The sequence below is a fragment of the Electrophorus electricus genome, chromosome 20 (assembly GCF_041902795.1).
Source record: "Electrophorus electricus isolate QZ-2024a chromosome 20, ASM4190279v1, whole genome shotgun sequence".
NCBI lineage: Eukaryota > Metazoa > Chordata > Actinopteri > Gymnotiformes > Gymnotidae > Electrophorus > Electrophorus electricus.
Genome location: NC_137516.1, coordinates 13,681,014 through 13,708,225, shown reverse-complemented (window position 1 = coordinate 13,708,225; position 27,212 = coordinate 13,681,014). Strand labels below are relative to the sequence as shown.

The 27,212-nt window shown below is 40.5% G+C and overlaps 2 protein-coding genes across 2 annotated transcripts; one reads left to right on the top strand and one right to left on the bottom strand.

The window, feature by feature from the left end:
* The first annotated feature begins 64 nt into the window (after positions 1 to 64).
* scp2a (sterol carrier protein 2a) lies at positions 65 to 9,729 on the top strand. Its single transcript, XM_026998360.3, has 16 exons — positions 65 to 369; positions 1,152 to 1,206; positions 1,303 to 1,374; positions 1,494 to 1,625; positions 1,744 to 1,808; positions 1,895 to 2,021; positions 2,313 to 2,376; positions 2,985 to 3,071; positions 3,677 to 3,827; positions 4,478 to 4,625; positions 4,831 to 4,938; positions 6,284 to 6,437; positions 6,866 to 6,962; positions 7,326 to 7,455; positions 8,757 to 8,836; positions 9,306 to 9,729. Exons 1-16 carry the CDS (start codon positions 295 to 297, stop codon positions 9,399 to 9,401), a joined length of 1,641 nt encoding a protein of 546 aa, XP_026854161.2. The 5' UTR covers positions 65 to 294; the 3' UTR covers positions 9,402 to 9,729.
* A 2,142-nt stretch (positions 9,730 to 11,871) lies between these two features.
* On the bottom strand, positions 11,872 to 26,983 carry slc1a7a (solute carrier family 1 member 7a). Its single transcript, XM_081703622.1, has 8 exons — positions 26,600 to 26,983; positions 23,970 to 24,049; positions 20,419 to 20,634; positions 15,581 to 15,814; positions 14,952 to 15,146; positions 14,377 to 14,511; positions 14,064 to 14,163; positions 11,872 to 13,087 (listed from the first exon to the last, which is right to left on the bottom strand). Exons 1-8 carry the CDS (start codon positions 26,732 to 26,734, stop codon positions 12,842 to 12,844), a joined length of 1,341 nt encoding a protein of 446 aa, XP_081559748.1. The 5' UTR covers positions 26,735 to 26,983; the 3' UTR covers positions 11,872 to 12,841.
* Positions 26,984 to 27,212: the final 229 nt, after the last annotated feature.

The window sequence follows — 27,212 nt, the reverse complement described above, 5'->3', positions numbered from 1 at the left end:
TGCGTAAATACTAATGTATTCATCGTTGAACAGGTTTCACTTCCATAAATAAGTCATGTACACTCAGTTATCTTTAAGTCTTTATTATTGCATGAAAATGTGTTTCAAGGACTCACTGAGGTCGGAGAAAGAGCACAGGAACTACGAAATGGGATTTAATTTTGCAGAGGAAAAAAGCCAGTCTTGTGCACGTGCAGACGTCGCCACACACGTCACCTCGCTGTTTAAAGTTTAAAGTGGGCCAAGCGAAGGGTCACCTGTAGTTCGCGTCTGTCGTGCAGGACACGCTGAAGTATGGTATATCACAACATTTTAAAAATGAGTCCCGCAAAGAACAGAGTATTTGTTGTCGGAGTGGGGATGACAAAGGTAAAAAAAAAAAAAAAAAAAAAATGTTATTACTCAGTTTATTAGTAATTGTTAGCTAGCTATTTAACTACTTTGCTGGCTCGTGTAGCTAGCGTTATCTTAGCTAACCTAAATATCTTAGGTTAGCTGAAGAAGCAAATTAAGCCCTTTTATGAGGATGCTGTGTAGCTACAATGTGTATTGGCCATAAAATAACATGGAAAATTAAAAATTAAGATGACCTCCATTGGCTAATGTATGTGTCTTAGCTAAGCTAGCTAGTTAGCTTAGCTGTCAAATAATCGAGTCGTTGCACAGATCTGTCTATAGTTGTTTCACTACAGAAAATAGCTACGATAGCTAGCGTTAACTATCCTCGGTGTCCAGAACAGCATAATATACCAACTAGCTAACTAGCTACCTACTGCGAGGAACAGGCGGATATTTAAGAATAAGGATGAGATTATGTGGAGTTCACTTATACTTTCTTAGGATGTTAGCTAGCCAACTATGGAAAATTATAGTGATCGTACAGCAGTATAAAAAAGTAGAAATTGTTTCGTGGACCTCATCAAGATTAGCATTAATATAATGTTAATAAAATATTGCTCCTGTTATTCATGTAACTTCAACTGAGTACAGAGTTCAAGGCTGTTGTTGCATGATGGTGGGTTATCGATCATAGAGATCTAGATTACACGTGCCATTAATGTCTCAGAAATCAGAGCGACCTCTCGTGTCAAGTTTAGGTGTAGTCTCTGAACTGTTTGAATAAACTGCAATATCTTTCTGTATATTACCAGTTTGATAAGCCAGGGGCAAGAGATGGTGATTATCCAGACATGGCCAAAGAAGCAGGTATACCTTTTCTTTTCTTTATTAGGAATGTTGAAACTGTGGAGGAATAGAAACCTGTACCTTTTCTGACTTGACTTCTCTTGGCATCTCTTTTAGGAGAAAAGGCTTTGGCAGACGCAGGAGTTCCATACTCTGCTGTACAGCAAGCCTGTGTGGGCTATGTATATGGTACCCCATCTCCGTAGCTACCATGCTTCCATCTCTTAATTTTGACACCATTGCTTATTTCTGTTATGCTGTACCACACCACCGAATAGGTTATGTTTCTTTTGCCTGCTTTTCTGAAGGTGACTCCACATGTGGCCAGAGGGCTATTTACCACAGCCTGGGTTTGTCGGGCATTCCTATAATCAACGTCAACAACAACTGTTCCACTGGCTCCACGGCCCTCTTCATGGCCCGCCAGCTCATCCAGGGAGGTATGCTGGCCCACATATTGTCACAAAGATGAGCTTCAGAGAACCTCTTAGAAGTAACATTAAATGTTCCCTTATTGCTTCAAATGCATGCTTCACATGCAGGGGCATTGCTTTGCAGGATTGGCTGAATGCGTGCTTGCCTTGGGCTTTGAGAAGATGGAGAGAGGTTCGTTGTCCTCTAAGGTAGGTCGCACAGCTCCCAACCTCATCAGGAAAGAAGCACAGCAGCATTTCTCTTCCACCATCTCAACACGGCTGTGATCGTGCAGTACATGGACAGGACCAATCCCATGGACAGGCACATGGAAGTGATGCTCAACCGATACGGGATGGTGGCAGCCCCAGCCGCACCTCAGATGTTTGGGAACGCCGGCAGGGAGCACATGGAGAAGTATGGTAAGACATTACAAACTTTCAAGGCAAGGCTTGAATAAAATCTGTTTTGAAGTTACAGCTGCATGAAATTATTTTCTCCAACAGATGGTGCTAAACACTGCTCAACCAATTTCAGTAGTTCTGCTGAATTTAAAATGAGCTATTCCTGACCTAAGAATATTACCTAAGGATTCTTAATTCTTGTGCTTTTTTTCTCAAATAGCCAAAAGCTCTAGAAATACCATTACATGTCACATGGCTACCTGTAGGCATTTGGTAGCAAACTGACATTGTGCATATTGATTGTTCTAGGCACCAAGCCAGAACACTTTGCCAAAATTGCCTGGAAGAACCATAAGCATTCCACGAACAACCCGTAAGTTCTGTCAGCAAACCGAGGACTGCGTGTGTTGTTCGGAATGTCTGTTATAAACAACTTTGCCTGCTGCTTTATTCCCCCACAAACTTTGCTTTTAGAATCGAATAGATAGAATTATGCTCTAAATCCACATTAAGCCTGTGGTAGATTTGACCTCAAGGCAGTTTGAACAAATTAATCAGCATTTACCATCTGTCTATTAACGGCAAGTGAGCTGGTACTATGCTAGCAGCTGTTGGTAGTTTTGGTTACGGGACTGAGTGTCCTCAAAAGGCAGTAAAGATTAAACTCTTAGATGTTTAGGAACAAATGGCTAATAAGGTACAAAGGAAAGGTAGAAATACCTTGTATCCAATGAGCTATAGTGTGTATGTTGCAGATTTTGTGAAAGCCACAATGTAAACGGATAAATCGCTGCTGCTTAGGTTCCCATGGTTAAACAAAAGGATCTGCCTTTTCTCCGTTGTGTGAGAGCTGGTGATTTAAAAAAAATAAAAAAAATTTAACACTCTTGCCCTGTGCTACCTTTTGACAATAAGCAGAGAGCAGAAGTGGCTTGTTTGATGATCCCCAGTGTTTGTTCCCCCTCTCGCTGTCCCCTTCAGCTATTCTCAGTTTCAGGATGAGTACACTCTGGACCAAGTCATCAAGTCCCGTAAAGTGTTTGAGTTCCTCACAGTTTTACAATGCTGGTAGGTGGCTCGCTTTGTTTGCTCTATGGATTCTGCCTATCTTAGTAAGGATCAACATACATTGGGAACAATAGACTAATAATATTGACATGTTAACAAACCTGTATTAAATATGGTAATAATCCATAGATATAATTGTAAATCTAAAATTGGTGGGGTAGTTCAGAAAGTTTTAACAGGAAAACAAAGATAATGTATGACAGGCGGTAGCATGCCGTGCGTTCAGACAGAAATGCATGCTGATTACTTGAGACTTTTTATTTGTACAAGGAGAGGCCTTTGTGTGTCCGTGCAGGGTGTGTTTGTGCGCTCTAAACTGAACATAGTGTAAAGAACATTCAAGAGTTTTGTGGCCTTGATCTAAAAGCATGTCTCTAGATTGCATCCCTGCATACCTTGCCTTCACGTTTAGAGTGACAACAGCAGTTTCACATAAAATAAAGTGATTTTATTATACTTGATGAACATGAATATCTATTGTCTATGTTGGGAAATGTTTATTAAGCTTTAGTTTTCTAAGTATGCAAGATCGGTACACACACCAGTTGAGACTTGCACCGTAATCACACCATAGAGTGCTAGCTTGGTCTGTGTGTGTGTCGCAGCCCCACGTCAGATGGGGCCGGGGCTGCCGTGCTGGCCAGTGAGGCCTTTGTGAGGAGGAATGGGCTGCAGGCCAAAGCGGTGGAGATCATCGCCCAGGAGATGGTCACTGACCTCGCCAGCACCTTTGACGAGAACAGCTGCATCAAGATGGTGAGCAGGCAAGGGTGGGGCACTCCGATCAGAACCTTCTAAAGCCTGCAGTGTTGAGGGATGTTTGTTGCGTTAGGTCATTGCTGCCATTTATTTCTTTATTGTAAATTTTTTTTTTAATATTGTGGGGTTTGTTTTGATTGTTTTTAGTTTGTAGGTATTTGACTGACTGCAGAGGTGTAACCTGTCTTTGGGAGGATAGGCAGTACCTAAGCTTACAATAGCTAACGAAACAGGCATCCGAGTTAGCCTGAGGAAGCTTTTGAATGTATCTATGAAAACTTTGTATATAAAAGGGTGCATAATCTTGCCAACATTGCGATTAAAACACCAAAGTGTAATAGTTGGTGATAGTTGGTAGTAATAGTGCCTCTTAAAGTACAAGGCAGGAGAAGCAGTGTGTTTGATGAATGACTGTCACTGCAGTACCCATGGAAAGAGAGAGAAAAAAAAAAAACAGGTACTGAGAACTTTGTGTGGATGCTATGTGAAATGCCCTAACCCGTAAGATGAACGTCACATTTTAAAGTTAACTTACTAATACTGAAATGATCCACTACTTCTGTCTTCAACAAAAAAAAATTAAGTTACTTAAACAGGAACACACACAGTGTGAAAACTACATGTAAAAGCCTTGCTTTGCTTCACAGGTTGGCTATGACATGAGTTGCGTCGCGGCCAAAAAGTGCTATGAAGCAGCGGGTCTGATGCCCACCGACGTTGATGTCATTGAGCTCCATGATTGCTTCTCTGCCAATGAACTTATCACCTACGAGGCCCTTGGACTGTGCCCTGAGGGTATTTCCGATCGGTTCATCGTTGGATGGCTGTTTCTCCTCTGCCCAGCTGTGTGCCGTTGCAGTATAGGGCTCAGCTTTGAGCTAACTGTTTTGAACCAGTCTGCAGGCATTGTCCAGTGGACCCTTGGGCAAGGCTAATAAAGTACAGCTCAAGGCTTCTGTGTTTAGCCAAAGCACATACTGACATCCTGATCTGTTTTCAGGAAAGGCTGGGGAGCTCATAGACAGGGGAGACAACACGTATGGGGGCAAGTGGGTCATTAACCCTAGTGGAGGGCTCATCTCGAAGGGACACCCCCTCGGAGCTACAGGTACAACTCCCCTAACCCCCCCCCCCCAAACAGGCTTTAAAATTCTCACCCATTCTCAGAATCCAGAAATGCTACCAGCATGGGGAGCCATCCATGTCTCACTGTAACCTTAAATTCAGACTGGGGGCTTTTCACCCTGAGCCCCATATGTTGTGGTGACTGGGAGAATATTAAACTCGCTCTTGTAGTAATAGTAATACACCAGTTATCACTTGGACACTCCTGATCTCCTCTTTCTGGGAGCTGAGATTGGGAAGTCCAAATGTGACTTTTGCCAATCCAATGAGGTTTGTGCCATATGTTTATGCCCATATATTAGTGTTTATTTACATTTCTCTTTTAGCAGTAGTCTTTTCTCATACAATGTATTTTTGAATTTTATAGTTTTATTTAAAGGCTTAAATCATCTCTGCTTGCTGTCTGTTTAGCAATGCATGAAACAGCTTAGGATGTGCCTCCAATGGGCAGTTAGTAATGCATGGAGGCTATTATATTCATTAAAGTGGATAAGATAGTAATGGCTAGGCTGAAGTGACCCCATGCACACTACTGGAGTATGAAAGAGCCTAACCTAAGCCAGTTAGTGTCCTCCTTTCTGTGTTTTATGATTAAATGTAAATAAATGTACATCTTGGCAGCCTATTTCAAAAGAAAACGTTTGTCATGTAAGAGAGAGAAGATGGCATCACTATGGGCTAAGGCATTAAAGTAATAATCCTCATCAATGAGGGTGTTTTTGTTTTTTAGTTTTTTTTGCTGATATTGGTTTATTAGACTGATTCAGTAGAACTCTCTTGCTGAACACTCTGCTTAGAACTTGCCCAGTGACTCCCATTTAAGCTTTCATTTTATGATTAGTTAAATAAGTAGGAGTAAATGCTGTTCTTTTGTACATCATAAATCAGGCCTTGTCTGAGTTGTGAACATTTTCATTTAGAATAAGTGATCAAGCCATAGGGGTATCAAAAATCAAACCAGACTTTACCCAAATGTGACGCACACTGTGATCTGTATTAGACTATATTTACCCATTTGACATGCTGCTTTGCAGTGTAAATCCAGTTTAAGATATTTATCAATAAGGATAATCCCACATGCCTCTAGTCTGATTAAAGATGGCTTTGTTCATTTATTCTGGTCTGCTTAATCATGCTTAGGTATGAGCTGTCCTCTTCACCCAGAGTACTTTGGTCTGGCTTTGATTATCCCTCTTATTTGATTACTTCTGTACTTTAACCTACTTTTGTGGTCCTCTGAACTTTCCCTCTGCAGTTTTTGAACTTGGGGGAATGAACTCTTTCGTGAGTCTTTGAACCTTACTGCATGCTCTGTTTTGATTGGTCAGGCCTGGCACAGTGTGCAGAGCTATGCTGGCAGTTAAGGGGGGAGGCTGGTAAGAGACAGGTCCCTGGGGCAAAGGTTGCCCTGCAACACAATATTGGCCTTGGTGGTGCTGTGGTTGTCACTCTTTACAAGATGGGATTCCCTCAGGAGCCAAGGTGAGCGGTGACTCTCTACTAATAATCTATACTTAAGGAGCATACGACTTCACTGCATTGGCTCACGTAGCTCTATAAACAACTACAGAGAAGAGGTTCAGCATAGTTGCACAGTGTGTGAAATAAAATACTACTTTGTATTTGTACGACCTGAAACATTGGTGTTCTAGATAACTTTTTGAAAGTGTAGTACAGAGCCCTTGGCTGTTTCTAATTCTAATTCATGCTTTGAGGTGAGCAGGTCCTATCTGTTAGAATATCATGTTTCTCAACCAGCTACCACCTGTATCCCTTTCTCAGTATTTTAAGTTATTACAGTGTGTCAGTGCTGCTCCAGGACCTTAGACTACTCTCATAACACACACAGACACGCACGCGTGTATGCATGTCATGTAAACTCTGGGAATGCTACTTTGTGTGTTTCTCAGGTCATGGATAGCTGCTGTACCCACCAGCGCCTCCAGTGGTTTGGAGGGGTTCAAAGTTCATGCAGTTTTCAAGGAGATTGAGAAGAAACTTAAGGAGGTAAAAATGACCAGTCCATGTTCATGCTAGACTAATAGAAAAAGGTTTTCTAACAGAATTCTATTCAGAATTGCTTTTTCAGGTTTTTAGGAAGCTAAGTCTAGGAAGTCTGAGCTGTAATGAAATTAAAATAAGTTTTGTCTAAAATATTCAGTAGTCATGTTGAAAAGCAGAATTTTGTTTTTGCCATGTCATTATTGTCTTCGAGGCATAGTTGCTGGCCATTAACCAGTCCATAGACAAGTAGCGTGTTTGTCACCTGTAAATGACACACTGCACGAACACTTCACCTGCATCAAGTCTTGTCCTGCAAGGTACTAACTGTTTCAGCAGAGCTCAGTGTCTTGCTGTTCCTTCACACAGGAGGGAGAGGTGTATGTAAAGAAAATGGGTGGCGTGTTTGCCTTTAAAGTGAACGCTGGGCCAGGCGGCAGAGAAGGGCTGTGGGTTGTGGACGTAAAGAACGGCAAGGGCTCTGTGGACAACGACGCAGGTGTGTGTGTGCGCGCTTGTTTCCTTCACCCTCCTGTGGGGTGTGCTGGGGGCAGGCAAACAGGATCTGCCCCTTGATTTGTTCGCTGTGCAGGTTTTTCCCATAAGGTTGCATGGGTAAAGAATAGCACAGCATGCATGTGCAAACAGGCAGATTCAACTGATAAAAAGCCCGATCTGCATGCTTAGACAAGTTTGGTGTACATGGATTTAAATGTGAGAGAAAAAAAATTATCCAAAAGAATAAAAAAAAAAAACAATCCAAAAGGATTGGTCCCAACCAGCTGAAGCTACTTGGCATTTGCAGGATGAGTGTAACGAGCAGCAATCAGGAGGTGGATGCACACACTGAGAATACTTACATTTATGGCATTTAGCTGATGCTTTTTTAACCAAAATTGACTTAGTACAAGTTGAGGGTTAAGGGTCTTGCTCAGGGGCCCAACACTGGCAACTTGGCAGTGGTGGGGCTTGAACCAGCAATATTCCAATTACAAGTCAAGTACCTTAACCACTGAGCTACCACTGCCCGGAAGAGTGAGATTGATTAAGGGTAAATCCATAATCGGAGTCGTAGTCACAGTCTATGGTCAATTTAACAACGTGGAGAGTCTGGGAATATATCTTAAACAAACTAAAGCACACAATGACGAACAGGGGTTGCAGGCTATAACAAAGAGGCTATGAATCACACAGAGGATAGGACAAAAGAAGGCTAGATTTAACAATAACCAGCAAAAACACAGGCAACTCCCCTATCTGAACTTCAGTCATCTTGTAAGTGATGTGTATGAAAATCAAATAAATTCCTCTTCCGTCATAACTGAATTTATGGCTTTTTGTGGCTCGTGCTCCACTGGTGTTTCGTGAAGATGTTTGATTGCATCTCATATACATAAAAATGTACTAGTTCAGGGTGCTGTACATAAATCATTCCAAATTATGATGTTTCTCTTGGTTTTTTGGAATGGGGGGGAAATAACACAGCACCTTAACAATCTGGCAGTTTAAAGTCTGCATATGTAAACTTACAGTGTTTGGCAGACCGTCTTGTACATAATTATCAGGATGAGGGTATGTGTGGGATGTGAACCCGTCTAATTGGTGTTGCCAGCATCTTGCTCTACAGGAGCTACATATGTGAAGGCACTCAGCAAGAACTTTCCAAAATGAATAAAGCTTACAAGAGAATTTGAAAGTCTGTAAAATCTGTAGTTTCCTTTTTGCAGTGTTTTATAGCATTGTTAACCCAAGAGGTTCATGTGCTGGAATCAAATCATGGTCTGCCATTTCTCACTTCAGAGAAAAAAGCTGACTGCACAATATCCATGGGAGATGCTGACCTCCTTGACTTGATGACCGGGAAACTGAATCCACAAACGGTGAGTTCTTTAAAACAGATTAACACTTTGATTTGAATTGAATGAATCACAGCCTGAAATTTGTTTGTGTTTCTAACCAGTGTGTGTAAGGCATGTCTCTCATAATCCATGCCACAACAACCCGGCCACAGCCGTAAACACCCCTGTAAATGTGACTTCACGGCAGCTAATGATGCCGTTCACAAATTTAAAGTATAGAGTGTTTGTTAGTGCATGTCTAATATACCCTCTAGCCATCATCAATGAACCTTTGATTCAGGGTTTAACCATAACCAGGGCTGAAAACATTTTGAAACCACAGATAAACCAATAGGTGCACGAATTGGAACAAAAGTGTTTAAGCACTACCCATGACTCGTTTATGACAATGAGAGATGTATACATGCCCTTTTGTCACAAGGGTATTTTTTAATACCTCTTCCTCCTTCTCTACCACACACTTTCTGTCTCCCTGCCCCCTTGTCCAAAGGCCTTTTTCCAAGGCAAGCTAAAGATCAATGGGAATATGGGCATGGCCTTGAAACTGCAGAACCTCCAGCTGACCCCGGGGAAAGCCAAAATGTGAAGAAACAGTGGTGCAGGAGACAATGTCCATAAGACGTTTCAAAAACATCTGCACCAATTAGCAAGCCAACGGTGACAACATTCAGAATTGGCCATATGGAATACATTTTTTGGACTTGATTGTCATTAACCTTGAAACTTCATGGAACTGTAAAAAGAGAGAATTGTAAATGCAAAACAAATGTATTCGTAATATGACAGCACATAATATGACAACACAATTAGTGAAATTATGTTTTGGTTCTTAAATTAATGTTGACTAATGTAAAGACTGCCTATTCTGTATGTTTCAAACATCTTAAATAAAACACTCTTTGTATATGGAAAAATGTTTCTAAAATTCTGAAAAACTAATGCTAGTAAATAAGTCTTAGATATACCAAACCTGGACCAAATACCAGACTCATTAAGGATACATTAAGAAAGACAATGTACAAGTCAATAGCAGCTACCTAAAACATACTCAACATGTACTGCCATAACAGTAAACATTAATAACAGAATGTTAAAATTATGACTTACTGTGTCAAAAAACAACCAGGACATTTCATGTTTCATTTCATTTTTTTCCACCATATAATTGTTTTAGTGTCTCATAGTAATGAGAAATCTTCTCTTAATTATGAATTCTTAGAGATATGGACACACATCAAGTCCTGTTTTCCCACTGGTTGATTCATAATGTGGGTGCACTTTTACAGCATTTAGCAGACACTCTTGTCCAGAGTGACTTATAATGGTGCTTAGATGGAAGAAATGTTTGATACTATTTTAGGCTTGAGTCTAAGGATACCATTAAGCTAGAGATAGAGAGAGGATGTTTCGGACAGGGGCCCTTCATCAGCTGCGTGAGCAAAGTGCTTCTTGAGTGGCTTCTCTGGAAAAAAATGGCCAAACTCTTCTGATGTTACATATAAGAGAAACGTTCATGTCTGGGTCGTATTAATAACATGGGCAGAGAATGATGGCTTGTTTTCCAGGACCACGTCTAGAAGGAACGATAAGGGAGTTGTCAAAGGACAGATCTTGGTGCAGGGAGGAATCAGCAGGAATATGCAATCGTTTCTACATTTGTACGATGCAGTACTGATTCTGAAAGAGAACTTGGCAATTCCATGTGCCCAGTATCAATGTTAGACAATCCACAGTAACCTTTGTACATTGTTTTTTTTTTTTTTGTTAGTAGAAGAAGTTAATGTGAATGCCCAGAATTGCAACTTTTGATGTACTGGTTTTTAAATAACTGCTTGCGCTCTAGTTTGCAGTGAACTTCCTGAATGGTGTAAAGGCATCAAGGCCATCAAGGCTTGCTATTGTTATAGTTTTTGTCCAAGTAAACCCCTCCCCCTTCCTAACATGCTACTAATCATTCCTCCTACTGCTCATCACCATGGCAGCCTGCCAGCTGAGCTGGAGGCAGCTGGCAGACCGGGTGTCCACTAGCTCGGCAACCAGACTGGGTTTCTGAGAAATGGCTGTGTGGAGGAGTAAAAGGATTCTGTGTGGGACTGAATAGCACAGTTGTATTCCACTAGGCGGGTGGTAGTCCATTGTTTTAGGTTCCTGGCAGTTTTAGGTTCATTTCCCCCCCCCAGAAATTAGCTGCACTTTGTGTTTTTGTCATTTGAGTTCCACTTATAAAAAGTCATTTCTACTTACTGTAGTAATGTGTCAATGCTACATGTATGCTTGTTTACAGTAGCTATCAGCACCTTGGTGTGTTTGTATGCATCTGGTTTATTTATCTCTCTGTCAGTCTGTTAGGAGCTTGCCTCCAACACCCTTCCCATCTGCTGTTGTTTATTGGCACTTTTTGTGAGGTGTCATTTCAAATCCAAACAACATTGCATTTCAAGTGTTTACATAAACCAGTGAGAGAACGGTAGTTCATTTTCATATTACATAACAAATTTGACACTCCATATGGCATATCACAAACAAATTATAAGGTGCATTATGTAGTAGGTTTGTTATTAATTTAGCTGCAAAAACATAACTGTCTTAAAAATTCAAATGAAAGGAGTCAGGAATAATTTCTAAATTCTAAAGCTTTTAATGCTGAGAAGTAAAAACCCATAACTGAAAATTTGCAACATATAAAAAGGAAAAAACACACACACACAACCTAGGAAGCCCCTTGTAGAGACCACTGCAAATACATACATAGGAAATTAATCTTATCCAAATTAAAACCAACAAGACATTATTTTACTTTGGTATATACTAAGAATAGTTCAATTGTTTCAAATCATTAAAAAACTAGTGGGTCAGCGTTCTGTTATAGTTACACGAAATGTGACCTGAGGTCAGAGTTAATTAAAGATACTGAAACATAGCGCATTTGTACATGCTAGTCTGAAGGTGGATCATGAGAAGTGTTCCTTCAGGATTACATTTGTAGGACTTATCTGAACCTTTTCCAGATAGGACAAGAGGTCAAATATTTTGCTGAAGTGGCTCAATAACTTGCTCCCAAAAAAATGTATTTTTATTATTTCAATTTTGCGATACATTTAAATAATACATTTAAATGAGAATATTCTCCATTTACAGCATTTGTCAAGAACTGTTATCCGGTGCAACTTGTATATTTATCAGTATGTTTGCTCCCTAGAACTCAATTACAGAAGATACTTATTACAGAAGAACAGCTTTGCCTGAGTATGTGGCAATGGTACAAGCACACACTGTTCCCTTGTGAATTGATGCATTATTGTGTGTCACTGTGCCCTTTCATTCATATGGTTTTAAGGTTATGCCACTGGCCTGGAGCTTTTCACAGATAGGGCTGAAAAGGGCTTTATCACATCAAAAAGCAATTATCCGGTTATACTGTCCTGTTAAGAGGACAAGCTGTTCTTGTGCAAATTTGCAAATCAGAGGAGCTAACAAAGGAAAGGTTTATAAAAATGCAAAAACAAACAAGCAAACAAAAAAAATCACGTATGAAATGTCCCATTCAACATATTGAAGTTAAACCAAAAACAAATACTGGAGTATGTACACTTTCACCCACAGGAGGCAAGTCATGTATGAGTGGGCTCACAAATGAGGGTTGCAGGTGGGATCTCGGGCTCTTTCCTTTGCTCTCATAGATCCCAAAATCACCATAATGCTCCTGAGAGGTCAGCTGTAGGAACCTGTGATAATCAAACTGATAGCTGAAGATACCAGAGTTCCACTATACTCTGTTCATTCAACAGTCGTCCATCAAGTTCTCTTCGAATCTGTGATGCTCGCACTTATGCTTTTACATACGTATATGCACAGCCATACCCATACAGTACCAGAGCCAATGGTAACACATGCACTGCAGAAGAATTCCCAACACTGACAAACGAACAATAGACAGCTAAACTCTGGCCGACCTGCATTTGCGTTGCAAACGGGCAGGCTGCATGCCAAGCAGAGTCTTCTCAGTGCACTCAGGTCTGTCGGCGTCTAGACATTGGTCTCAAGGCCAGTCATGTCAATGACACAGTGATCATGATCTGTGCGCGCCCTCTTGTGGTGGCGCAGTGGTGGGTGGGAGATTCCCTCCTCCAGCTGTTTGACACGGGCCATGTCTGGGAAGAGACGATCTGGCTTCCTGGAACCTGGTGCAGGAGGCTCAGGGTAGCCGTTGTCCTGGAAGGACCTCGTGTGCTGTATGCTGATCATGGGCTTGGTCTCACAGATGAGGGGAATCTATATGCAATGTCATCATCAGCGGATAATGTGCATTTAAAGAAACAGTGCAGCAAATAAAAAAATTCCTAATTTCCGCTGTTTTCCACTTGTAGTCAGCCATATGCAGTTGATTAGTCCAGGCATGTTTGGTGTCCAGCAGTGTAGGACAGAAAAGTGTTTGCCCTGTCATTGGGAGATTGTGAGTTTGGTGCCTGTGAATGCCACAGCCAAATGTGGCCAAGAGCCTGAGAGAGTAGATTGGCTGTGCACTCAAGGAGGGAGGCGTGAATTACAGTGATACTGGCCAATTGCATGTGTTAGTCCTCAGAATGGGGTGGATAGTGCTACCCTCTATGAGTGTTACTTTTCCCCCTGATGTAGCAAAGAGGCGGTGATTGGATGACTGTTCCTTGGAGGAAGCATGTGACAGCCCTTTCCCTCCCTGCTTGTTAGCTGCTGTGTGACAGATGGGTGTGAGTTGTATATTCCCAACCATGTAATGAGATATTCCCATTCCCACTGGGGAAAAATTCCAGAAACAGAATATGTCCAAAAATATTGTAATCCATTTTAAATAAAACAACTTTGTAAAGTAGCTTTGGTGTCAAGTTCAAAGTGGACCTATTTTGTCATTTTTATAATTTCCAGCTAACCTGTGCAAGTTCACAAAAAGGAACGCTATTCCAGTTGTCCAAGATGGTTGCCCCATAAACTGTTTGCCTATATGGTGTAGTTTTAATCATTTTAATAGATTACAATATGCTGTGTCATAATCCACATCCTCAAGCCATTGTGACATCAATTAAGAACAGAATGCAGGCATGTACTTACAGACAGCTTCCTATACTTAAATGAAACTTTGGACACCAAACTTGTCTTGGCCGAGAGACTACATTGGCTACATCTGAAATGGTAGCTAAAATACCAAACATAATTAACTGTTTTTAGGCAGTGTTGTTTTTTTCTTCTTTCATGGTATTTACATGGGACTCACCTCTTCTCCCTCTTTCACAAAGTCGTTCCTGCATATGTGTGCCATGATGCCAGTGGCCAGGGCATCACCCATAACGTTCACCATTGTCCTGAACCTGTCCCTGGAACACAGTGAGACATATTGTCTGATGGATGCCATATCATGGTCTATTTACCTAATGTCCAGAAACGTTTAGGTTTTTTAATTAATTTTTAGTTTTCTTGTATTTGATTTACCATTTTATTGCATAATGGCCTGGAAACCTTAGTGTCAGACATTGCATGCTATTGCTAGAATGGCAAAGAAAAATTACTGCAATTTCGGGAATGCTTACAAGGCCCAGTCCACTGCGATTATGAGCGTAATGTCATCAGTGGGTAGCCCTACCGAGGTCAATACAATCACCATGGTTACCAGGCCTGCCTGAGGAATGCCTGCCGCACCGATACTGGCTGCTGTGGCTGTGATGCTGGAAAAGAGAGCTTTTAAATTCTATGCAACTCAATATACAAATGATTACAGCTAAACGCTACAGATAGCCAATATTTGTTTGTTTCATTAATCACTACAGAAACTGTGTCATAAACACCAACAAAGCACAGGCTATTAAGATGAATAAATGAGTAATTGAGCTCTCAGACGGCTCTTAGATTAGAGGCTGACTAGGCAAACAAAATGTCCAAAAGTATTTGTCAGCAAAATAAATAAATCCCATTTTATCAAACCACTCCATGATGGTTTTGGTTCATCCTCTTAAAAATCATACGTTTAAGAATCATGCGTCTTTCGGGTTTTAGCCATTCCCCTGATGTCAATACATGGACGGAAAGCTTTCCACCTTACAAATCTAAGTTTCTTCTGCAGACTGATGGCCCACCTATCTAAAGCAGGCCCCACTATCTGACACACCTGATGGTGACAATCTGGCCGAAGTCCAGATCGTAGTTGTTGACCTGGGCAATGAAGATGGCCGCCACGGCCTCGTACAGCGCTGTGCCATCCATGTTAATGGTGGCACCCACGGGCAACACAAAGCGGATGATGCGCCTGTCGATGTGGTTGTTCTCCAACAGGCACTTAAAGGTGATGGGCAGCGTTGCAGAGCTGCAGGAGAATAAAGACAGTGCAGACTGTTTACCCAGGCAAATATTAAATGAGCTATACTAGTTTAGTGCTTCTTTTGGTTCTCTGTATTCTCTTTTAGAAATTAAAGCTACTGTAAGCATTTTTGAAGTTCTTGCTAACTTCACTACCCAAGAAGGCAACATGCTCCTTTCAGCCCCATGCCCTGCATCCAAACCTTTCTACAGTGTGCCTTCTCCAAAATACATGAAAGCTAAGCACTTAGCCTAATCTTCTATGTGGTTTGTTTACACACAAAATAATTGACAGACAGGGCTGCCTCACTGTTGAGAGATTTTCTGACAGCCACAACTTTCTTTTTTCCCCAGAATTACAGAGCCCAGGACACATATTTTTGGTGAGGTAAGAACAGTTTAGGCTAAGTGTTAGAAATAGTGCTTGTGTGTGTGTGTTACCTGGACGAGGTGGCCAGTGAGATGAGCAGGGCCTGCAGAATGCCCCTGATGTAGACGACGGGACTCTTCTTGGTGATGAAGAAGTACATGGTTGGCAGGATGAAGAGGCCATGAAGAATGAGGCCCATCACCACGGTAATGACATAGAAGCCCAGTTTTTTCCCCATCGATGATAAATCATCCATTTCCAAGATCTTCCCGGCCACCAGGAAAACGATCCCAAATGGGAAATACCTGCATATTGGACCAGAAAACACTACCGTTACTGTGCTCATGTATAGCAGGGGTGTGTGATTTTTCCCTACAGCAACACTGCATGACAGTATTCACCTGGTCATCATCAGTAAGACCCACAAAAGTATGAATGTCTTGGAGAACATATGAATTTTAGACATTTCTAAAAAAGTTATTAAATAGATTAGGTATAAAATTCCATTCATTATGGATTAGATTACTTATTTTGAACAGCATGTTACTTACAGAGAGACACGTACCAGATAACAATGGCTACAATTTTCAGCACTGCTTCATTCAGACTCTGGCAGAAGTTGACGAGGGCAGTACCACTGGGTCCCATCCTTCCCAACATGATACCTGTAAGACAGATGAATGGAGCTCCATTAATGGGATTATAGCACCTACATGTTGTCACCTATTCTTTATGTACAAATCCACAATTTACTTTTAGATCAGAACGCACTTCAAAGGCAAATTTCAAGTTGCTTTAAATCTAGGAAAGGAGTGATAAAAGAAGAACGATCTTTCATCACACTACAAAGCAACGTGTAATTTAGCTCAAGACACCACCTGCTTTCCTATGAGATTTTAGCCAGTTTTATTTTAGCATATTCGAGCACATTTGAGTGCTTTTTTCAGGGTTGTGATTCGTGCAGTGCTTGTTTTGATGGATGCTGTCAGGACTACGATCACGGTTCAGGATCCTTTCAGATTTTGGGTCAGTTTAGGTGCTTTATCTTCAAGCTTCCATCATGGTAATCACATTGCAAAATCAGATAGCATCATTCCTACAGAGAGAAACAAAGCAGGGAGCCTTTGGCCCTTGATGCAGAATTCTTATCCATATCCCACATCTGCTGTTGGTTTGCATTGTTTTGTATGTTAAGTGTTTGATTCCCAAGTAACCTTAATCTTGGCAACATGCATACATCTCTAGACCACATTGACAAATTACACTAATGTGGAAGAATACCTATCACAGGGCATAATAAGGAAGTACTCACATAGAGCATGTTCTCTCTGAGAAGCAATTGCTGCTGAAACACCATTTATGACATTTCAGATATATGGATCACGTTTCCCACTACTCAGGCAACCAGGTGTCACACTACATTGCGCAAGTAGCCATGGTTCTTCTTCTGTGAATGACTTCAATTCTTCCCCTTTCTTTTCTTTTTGCTTTTGTGCAATGCTGAACTGCAGACGCATTTCTTGGCTATGCAGATTGCTATCTGTTCTCATAGAAGGAGGTTATAGATTGTTGCCCCAGTATGCTGTGGCTTTCAGTCATATTTGCCTTTCAACATTGAATTTGTTCTCTTTTCAAAGGTTTTTTGTTTGTTTGCACTGACAGCAAGGACCAATACAGATGGAAGCTTGCTGAAGTAAGCTATATGAATCCAGTATTATGCTGTTTTGCTGTATTTTAATTTGCCCCAGTGTTCCTCTTAGACTGAAGGAGCCACACTAGCTCACTTGCTAAAGAGCCAAACAAACTGATCACAGGGTAGCATGATATAGAATTCTGGAGTTATGGAGTTATTTCTTCATTGAGTTAAGTTTTACGTCTTTACATATGTTCTGCTTTTATGTTTACTTTAATGTTACAGCCAACTTTGACACCTTTACATCATGTTATGCTGTTCATTTTAATAAAGGAGTCCAGGAAGTTTTAGTGTTTCAGACAGATTAGCACTCCTCCATAGTACCTCACCTGTTGAAAAGTAGCTTGGACCAGGTTAGCAGGAAACATGTTGCTAATTGAGAAAAAAAGAAAGCAATCTTTCAGTTAAACAAAGCACTTTATGAAGCATACTTCAGATTCACTTTGTGTATATAGAACAATATATTCAGTATTTTCAGCTTGCTGTAAAGTGCCAGTTTCTCTATTGAATCAGCCCATGTTTCACAGCCACCCAAAGACATAATGAAAAAGAATAAGGGGAGATATTGAATTAATTCACATCTAGACTTCTATTTCATCTCAGGAATCATAAAGTGGTTCTTTAAAAGACCAAGGTGAAAATCAGATTCAGTTTCATCTTTGCGATTTATAAGTTAAGACTTGGATTTCAAAATAGTTCTGTAGTTTTAAGCTTTGGAACTAGCATGTCTGGCTGACTGGCTGAATGAATGAAACAGTCAATGAAATCAATAAACCAGTAATGTTTTGTGACACAAATTAGTGGTCCATCTCACACAAGAATATGAGGTACTCTGGTATTTTTTCTGGTCTGTAACTGTAACTGTTTCATAGCTGTTACATAAAACAGAGGGCCCCATTTTTAAAGGGAAATTTAAAGGGGGTTGCTGTTGCTGTATTTGATATTGCTTTTAATGTACACAGAAATCATGTCTTGTTATATACTTCTAGTCAAGTTGTAGTCAAGTGGCTGGTTATAGTCATACATCCGTGTCACTGTTGACAGGTAGTTAGAGGACCATAAGTGTACCCACTGAGTGGAATGTGACAAAGCAGCACAAAGTAAAAGTGCCTGGATTTTATTCTACCATTTTAGAATATTCTGGCCTTATGCATAATACTTTTCCTAATGGAAGGCAGAGTAAATCTCCAGGCCATACATAGCAGTGAGTTGATCGACATCATTCCTGTAAGGCCATATGGCTCAGCTGAGCATTAATTAGGCCCCGGCTTGCATTCCGAGCGCACGCTCCCGCAAGGCGGAGCGAGGCCATTCTTCTCTGCTGTCCCGAGACAAAGATGCATGACTAAGCCACTGCTTCAGATACACACTTTTCACATGACTGACCCCGTGCTCCTTAACCTCTAACTTAGTATCCCCCAGCCAGAAGCTGAATAATCCACTAACATTCAGTACGCAAATGATGAAAGGGGCATATTGTTGCATTTGTCCATGCTGCCTTATTAAAGTGCTGTGCATATTTATGCACCCTAATTGAGGGGCTCTGGATGCTTGATTGTTGCATTCAGTGTGATGGAGGATATTGATTTTTGTGAAATACATTATTTTTTGCACTTAGAGTAGGGGGCGCTCAATGATGCACCATCAACATCCAAACCCTTTGCAACATGCCTTATTCTGATTGTTAATTTGGCTAAATCCGTTTTTTGGGGGGGGGGTTTTGCTTTGTATCTTTATTAAAAGGTGTATTTTTGTTCTAAATGTTTTTTTTTTAATAAAGACAAATTCTGTGCAGTGCGCTTAGGTGACTGCTCAGGGGCCCAGTCTATTAGTGAGTCCCTCTGAAACAGTGATACTGGGACTGGGCCAGCTCTAGGACAAACTCATCCCCTCGGAATGTTCCAGCTGGATCTAATTAGCTGAGTGCGAGTGCAAAGCTCCACTAGGTGTTCAAAACTGTTTTTTTTCCCCTCTACTTCGCACATATGGCTCCAGCATACTCTTCCCTATGAGATCCACAGTAAACTAGCAAAAGCATGCAAAAACACCATTCATGTTAATCCACACTAAGCAGTGTCATGCACACACAACAACAATGAGTGAACTCAGTACTAAGATCTTCTAGACTCAGCTATGTTTTTTCATTTGTCATCTAGGGCAGAATAACAAACCGAATCTGGAAATTCATGGTGGTGTTGAACCCATCTTCCTGCTACTGAAAATGTTTTGTCTTTTAGAAAAGATCTTATAATACTGACAAAACTATAATAATCCTTAAGCATGTCTTTGAGCCATAAAATTATATTGTCATGTGCATTATACTGCAGTGACCTAATAAATAATATGATGCAAAGCATAGCACATGCGACAACGTATGTAAACGTCTCCGACAATGCAATTTGTGTGGTCCATATTCACGTTGGACAGCCAGTTGGATGTTGAGCACCCATTCAGTGTTTCTGCTGTCATAACCAAACAAAGTAAGCCAGCCCAGCAACTAACTTGTAAAACGTCCACTGTTAGCAAAAGCATCCACAGTCACAAAGCACCTTAACCTTTTCTGATGTTTTACCCACAAATGCAAACCAACCAAGCTCATAAAGAAATGCAAAATTATAAATACATTCTATATTGTTTCTGTTTATTTTCTGGGGAAGAGCATTGGTAGGTGGGAGGAGATGAGGAGGGGGCCCTCTACTGGGCCCAAAAATTGGTTCTATACCCCTTTGTCCATATCAGCATAACATAGCACTTCCTGGTCCATACACAGCTGACTAAGCATTTTAAAGTGGAGGGTATCATATGTTACTCTTCCATGTACCTTATGGATGTAATGAACAAATTACATATTTTTAATGTTTTGGTGCATATTCATGGGACTATGCATAAATGGGAGGGGATGTGCTAGCCTTCTTATGCTTGTTATTATGTTATTATGATCCTATGACACATATTATTGATGGGACTATGAGATGTGCTTGCCTTTGCATGCATTAAATTCATTGTCAGAACACTTGCTCATGTCACAGAAAACCGAAAGCAACGTCCCCAGTTCACAAAGCCTTAGTCTCCTCTATTTCATGCATCAACAACATCCTACCCATTTTAAGTGATTTTCACATCCTAAATGGCTATATTATTAATGGTGGCAGACATCACCCTTTTCTGTTGTTACAAAATCCCATGTAAGATATTGGTTAAGGGAGCATTCCTTACCGTATAAGATCCAACAGTGCATCGGCTGAGCTCATGATTGGCTTGCCGCTGTCCTCGGAGTCCTCCTTCTGTGCCGCCCCACCTGGATGGATGGTGATCACCAAGATGATGCCCACCACCACAGCCATGAAGGTGGTCCACAGGTAGTAGGAGATGGTCATGATTCCCAGGCGGCTGGAGCACTTGGAATCCAGTGCTGCCAGGCCGGACATCAAACTAGGGGCACACAGAGAAGAATTACTCTGAATGTTCTCAGAAATTGACTCAGATCTGGTTGGGTTTTTTTCAAACCTTTGCTACAGGGAATGATCTTTTCTTACTGGTTGCATTAACAATTTTACTTGGTAATTATTTTGTAAAATATATATTTATTTATTTATTTACAGGATGGATTTTGAAATCCTAATAAAAGGAACTGAGTACAGTAATGTGACTTCTAAAGAAAGTTCTAATCATCATAATGAGTTATTATCAGAATTTACAAAGGACAGTTTAAGCAAAGGATTTTGAAACTTTCAGTTCTTGTTCTTGTTCTTGGATACTAGCAAACCTTCAGTGTTATACTGAGTTATAGTCATTATACAAACATTGTACAAACTAACAAGACATTTACACAGGCTTTTCAACTCAGTTAACTTCTGCTGTTTTCATACTCTGGACACCCACCTTCATCACCAAGAGGAGTTGTCAATGGACAAGCAAACATTCTGAAATGTTAGGTGTTTTTTAGCACTGTTCTGAATCATTCAGACAGCCATAACAGTTGAGTTCTCTCTCCAAACATCCTCACAGCCATTCAAATAATTTACACAATTATTAAAATTGGTATTCAAACACTCTTAAAATAGAGTAAAATTCTTATTCATTCACCATAACCGAAATCCTGCTGTTTGTCTTAAATGTCAGCTTGTTGTTGACAAGTTCTCACAGAGAAGAGAAATGCATCAAGCCACACAAATATCTTCTTTTCTAGTTTAAGAAGTCAAAAGCTTTCAACTGTATTCAGTTTGTGTGTGAATCCTGTTCCCACGTTTTGCAGAAACCTTGTGGTTTGTGTGCTAAACACTTATCATGTGTAAGGAAATTGGTGACCAAGAAGACATGGACAAACTGCTTCTCAGCTCATCAAAGGAGACAGAGAGAGCATGCTATTCCCCATTTCATAGGAACATAGTCAGTTTCTTTCTTGAGGTCCCCCAGAAGGCATATGGCACAGCTGGCATGCATACATATGAATCTAAATTGGTGTTTACTTTCCATAAAGTAGGATTTAAAAGCAAATTTGACAGTTTCTTTGGCTCTTGTAACCTGAAGCAACCTCTTACTCTTCTAAGCAGCCAAGTTTCTGCAGGTAATGGCTGTGTGAGGCCCTCAGATATTTATTATTAAGTAATTACAGAAGTTGGTAGTTAGAAAACCCACAGCTCTTTTTTCATTCATCACCATCTTATGCATCAGATTAGGATTCATTGAATCAGTAATGTGGAGTGATATAAGGGTTGGATCCAGCAAGGCCACCAACCAAGTTCTGATGCACCTAAACAGCTTGTGTATGTGTAAGAAGTAAATTTTGATAATATACATACTCATCTGCAACAGTCATCTGCTTGAGATGCAAACAGGTTTCTGCTGTTTGCACATTCATCTTTTTGACACAAAGAGTGCATATTCTGTCTAAGACTAGCTGCTGTCATCTAAATCTGGAAGTACATCATGGCTTAACATGCATTTGGAAAAATTACATCTGATCTCTACCAAGACTCTTAACAAAGGTAGATATCCCATGACAGCAAGTGTTGTGAGCTTTACTTTCCAGCCTCAGCAGGAGAAATGAGATGACTGGAGATGACAATTAAGAGTAGCCCAGCCTCTCTCTCTCTCTCTCTCTCTCTCTCTCTCTCTCTCTCTCTCTCTCTCTCTCTCTCTCTCTCTCTCTCTCTCTCTCTCTCTCTCTCTCTCTATATATATATATGTTTTATTGGCAAGATACACTCTACTGCATTTTACTGTAGTTGAAACACCTTTCAACAACCAAGGTGTTACAGTTCAAGATGAACTGTGCACTAGAGTTCAAAGGCATGTAACTCCCAGGTTAAGAACCTAATGAGCACTAAAATTGTGAACTGGCTTTTAACATAATTTTCTCATATTTACAACAGTTTTACCATCTTACAAATAACTGATTAAAATGCGACAAAGAGATATGAGAACATGTTGATCTCCTTTCGTCAGAAAACCAGTACAGACATCTATAATCTGGTCCTGTCTTGCCAGTGAGCAGATGGTGTAGGCAAGGTCACTAATCCCTAAGTATACAGCTTGATTAATACATCCATATTCACCATGAGAAAACTGACCTAGACAAGAGCCAATCCTAGCCTGTGCTGTGTTGTATCTGGGAGTTAGATCACGTTGCTACCCCTGACCCAAATAAAGTCACAAGTGTTCTACAAGTTAGCATGGTATGTTAATGTTTGGATGTTAATGCTTTCCTATCAGTGGCTGTTCCTCATTTGTGTTGGGTGAGCCTTGGTAGGGAGCATGTGCAGTGGGTTGTAGACATTGACCTAGCACATCTGTTTAGCATCTCTCTGTCTGTGTGTGTGTGTGTGTGTAGGGGAGGCTGTTACTGTCTAAGGAAGTGTAAGTAGCTTATTCTGACTGTGTCCAGCAAGGAATAATTTGGCATTCATGGTTTCATTACCACCATCTCACATCAAGCTCAACTGTCTTTAAGGCTAGTGGATGGAGACGGGTTTATTGAATCAGTAGGCAGTCCCTGCCTAAGCCATGCCATCCAGCATCCTCACACATATGAAATGCATAACTTGAATGGACCAAGAGAGCCTGACCCTATTGCTCAATGACCTGTAACCTAGCTACATTATCCACACAGACCTCACCAATCTTCTTTTTTACATCAGTTTACACAAGTCATGTTCACAAAATTCACAAAACTGCATTTAGTATTTTTTTTGAATGACTTCATATATCTTGAGAATAGATTTTAGAGTTATTTATACATTAATTTATCTCTGTTTCTTGTGTGATGCAACTATAGATTCTATATAAATTAAATTACAGATTCAATTTACACCACAAACTGAACATTGCATTAAATAGAGTGAATTGAATTTATATATAGCTTTTCCAAGAAATAGTTTTACTTTAGTAGTTATGTTTTTGGCAGCTTCACAGTCCTATGTAATCAGAATGTTCAAGAATTTTGCTTGCGGAATTTTACATCGATGTGAACTGTATCAATATTGTGGCTTGACAAGTTTGCTACTTGTTTGTAAAATGTATTATACAGTCTTAAACTAAACTCATCTTTTATAGACAAATTTACCTTTGATTTTTTGAAACACATCAATACTTCCAAATACTTTCACATTAGACTAAATATCAATAATAATAATCTATGCATTCCTTTTCATCCTCAAGACCACTTTACAGGGGAGGAGAAACATTTTTTTAACTGAGCATTTCTCCAGGAGATAGCTGTCTGAAAGAGTAGCAGATTTATCCAGAAGTCCAGAAGATGCTCTTACCTAGAGACAACCAGAGGCAGGATGAGCATCTTCAGCATCCTCATGAGGAGCTCTCCGGGGAACTGGAAGTACTTCACCTCCTTCAGGAATGAGGAGAAACACGGAGAGAGCAGAGAATAAAGTTGTTACATGACTGCTGAAGGAGAAGGAAAGTAATAATCCAGCAGCATTTACATTTATGCCATTTAGCCAACATTTTTATCCAAAGAGATTTATAATTATGACTGAGTATAATTTGAGCAACTGAGTATAACTCTTCAATTGCTCAAATTGTTTGTTAAAGGAGGTCAGCAAATATACAAAAATAAATATACAGTGCTCTGAAGGTTGGCACACTCAACATTTCAACATCTCAAGTCATAATTGTAAGTCGCTTTGATCTTGCACCAGCAACAAACCAATTAAAAGTCACATACCTTAACCACCTTAACCACTGAGCTATCACTGCGTACCAGTGAAGTTCAAAAAGTAACAGGAAGCTTCCAGAATCTGTATTTTAAGCTGCTTAACTTGTGCTCAGAATGCATGTAAACTGAATGCATACTCAGTTTAAGTGTTGGCCTTGAGGTATGTGATGATGATTTAATGATGAACTAACAACACGAGAAGTGCCTGACACTTCAGCTTCATCTTGGCCCCATCACATTGTGGCAACATCAGCTATAAACATGGAGACTGAGTGAATTTATGAGATCTTTGACACATCAGTGTTTTCAGCAGCTACTTTGTCAAGAAACTGCAGCACAATTACCCTTTGTAGGAAGAAAGCTCACTACTATGCATTCTCTCGAATATAAGAAGTTTCTCAGACTCGTATGCTGGTCATGGAGGGATCAACATTTTGACCTTTTGATGTAGGGATAACACAATTCAATTATGTGCAGTACGCAGGGGCTCCATGAAAACTGGCACTGATACCTGCTGTTACACTTTAACTTCTATACTTCTGTTTGCTTTTTCTGGCCAGAGATTTTGCAACATCGTTGACCTGAAACTACAGGAATGATGAGACAGCTATTTGTTGTGAGCAGAGCCTTGCGGCAATGGTTTTTCCAAATGACAGTTATATAGTGCCGGGATATAGAGCACTGGTGATAAAACGCTTTCAGAGCCACATTCAGGGGAACGGGCCAGCAAAGCTTAAGGCAACAGCTTTCAGGTTACGTTCAGTGCTGACAAATGACCACAAGCCTGATGGTATAGTTACATCTAAATATATACAGCTGAACTGGGAGTATGGGCAATTGCCATTGAGACACATGGCGTTAGCCAGGGCATGGTATGAATCGACCCGCCATGTGGCATGCGCCAAAGGAGCAACACTGGTCAACAGAAAAAAAAACTCTCCCTTGGATGAGGATACTGAGCACATACTGGTTGTGCCATATGCACTTTCCCCAAATTGGTCAAGTGGGAGTTTAATTTGTTCTAACTACATTATAGAGGAAAAATGTACGTTGATTGACAATTAAGGATCACTTGTCCTTCCAACAGACTGTTATACATTAGTATGTGTGGGGTCTATATGATAAACACAAATTTGCAAAAAAGCTTTTCCCAAATGCATATTTGGAATTCTTGCACTGATGGACATATAAATGAAAACTATACTATATTTCAATACAAATATATCACCCTAACTTTGAGTAAAAGTGCCAAGGTGGCACTGGGAAACCATCTTAACCAAATTACTATATGTTTGGGAAGAACCACCACTTAGAATCTTAGTTTACAGTAAGTCACGGTAAGCGATTTGCCTGACATATAGTTCACTAATGTTCTCATCAAAGTACAACTTATTAAATGTCTTTAGGTGTCTGAAGTGATTCTATCATGTTGCTGGACCTTGATCGCTACAATGAGGATGTATGGCATTCAAGAGCATCCACATGACGTGATCAATTAAAAGATCCTACACTTTAAGATATCTGTGGCAGGAGATCACCAGTAAGAGCATTGATGCCAGTCATATTTAATGTTTTGTTCTTGGCTCTATTCAGTTGCGATTTCTATTTTCACTGCTTTCTGGCTACTGAGAAAAGTTGTCATAGCAAATCATTTAGTACACAGAAGATAGTTTGCTTTCAAATTAATTGCTTTTCAAATGAACTCTGGCACATTTTAACAGTATATACTGGAGAATTTATTTAAATGTTACACACATCCAGTCGAAGAATTTGATAACTGACTTTCCTGTCTCCTTAGATGTTTATCAGCATGATCAGATTGAAAGAGAATCAATTGTTTGTTGCCGCCTGCGGATGAGACTGACTGGGAACTTTGTTCGACTGCTGTCACTATGGATTTTTGTATTATCCTCCTTCAGTGGACGTCTGAGAATGAAATCAGAACCCTGCCTTGAAGAGTACAACTATACAAACCCTAAGGATTTACTCAGTACCTCACAGCTGATATGCTTATATGCTTCTAATCTATTTTTATCTCTTATACTGCCACTTCTCACTGGTATGTGTGTTGATTGGATGTGAAAGCAGACTGTTAATTGTAAAGCATCCTTGGATATAAGAAAGGTACTATAATAATAATAATAATAATAATAATAATAACAACAGGGGAGGAGAGGTGACTATTCTTGAGGGTAGAGGGGATGGGCACACAGGTGGGCTCACCTGTTCAGAGAGGTGCTTAGAGCGCAGGAAAAATCCCAGCAGGCAGCCGACCACCACCGCCAGCACAGACATGATGAGGAGGCCATTCTGCTGGCACACGTTCTTCGCCCGCCCCCAAGCTGCACCCAGGACCATGGCGATGTGTCTTCGTCCCGCCTCAAGGCCAGTCAGCCATGTATACAGTCTGTCCCAACGGGACCGAAACAGCAGATACAGGAGTGCAAAACACACGAGCCAAGTGTAAGATCAAGAACAGGCCAAGTAAGAGGAAGCTTGTTTCTACGTTCCTTTTGCAGGCCAAAGCACTTGCTGCAGATCCACTGTCATCTACTCCTTACTAGACAAAGGAGATGTCAAAGACTAAAGCTCATCACATTGTCCAAGTATGTTCATGTGCTCTCCTTTCTTTCTTTTTGTCTCTACCATACCGTAACCTCTCTTCTAACCCTTCAGGCCAGCCAATGGGGGAGCTCTTTGACAGCTGGTGGTATTATCCTGGGATTAATGGCAGTGATCCTATTAGGGCTGGGCTGCATGAAGTGGATCTGGTGCTGCATTAAGAATCTTTGAACACTTGGAAATGGGATTGCCTGAGATTACAGATGAAAAAAAA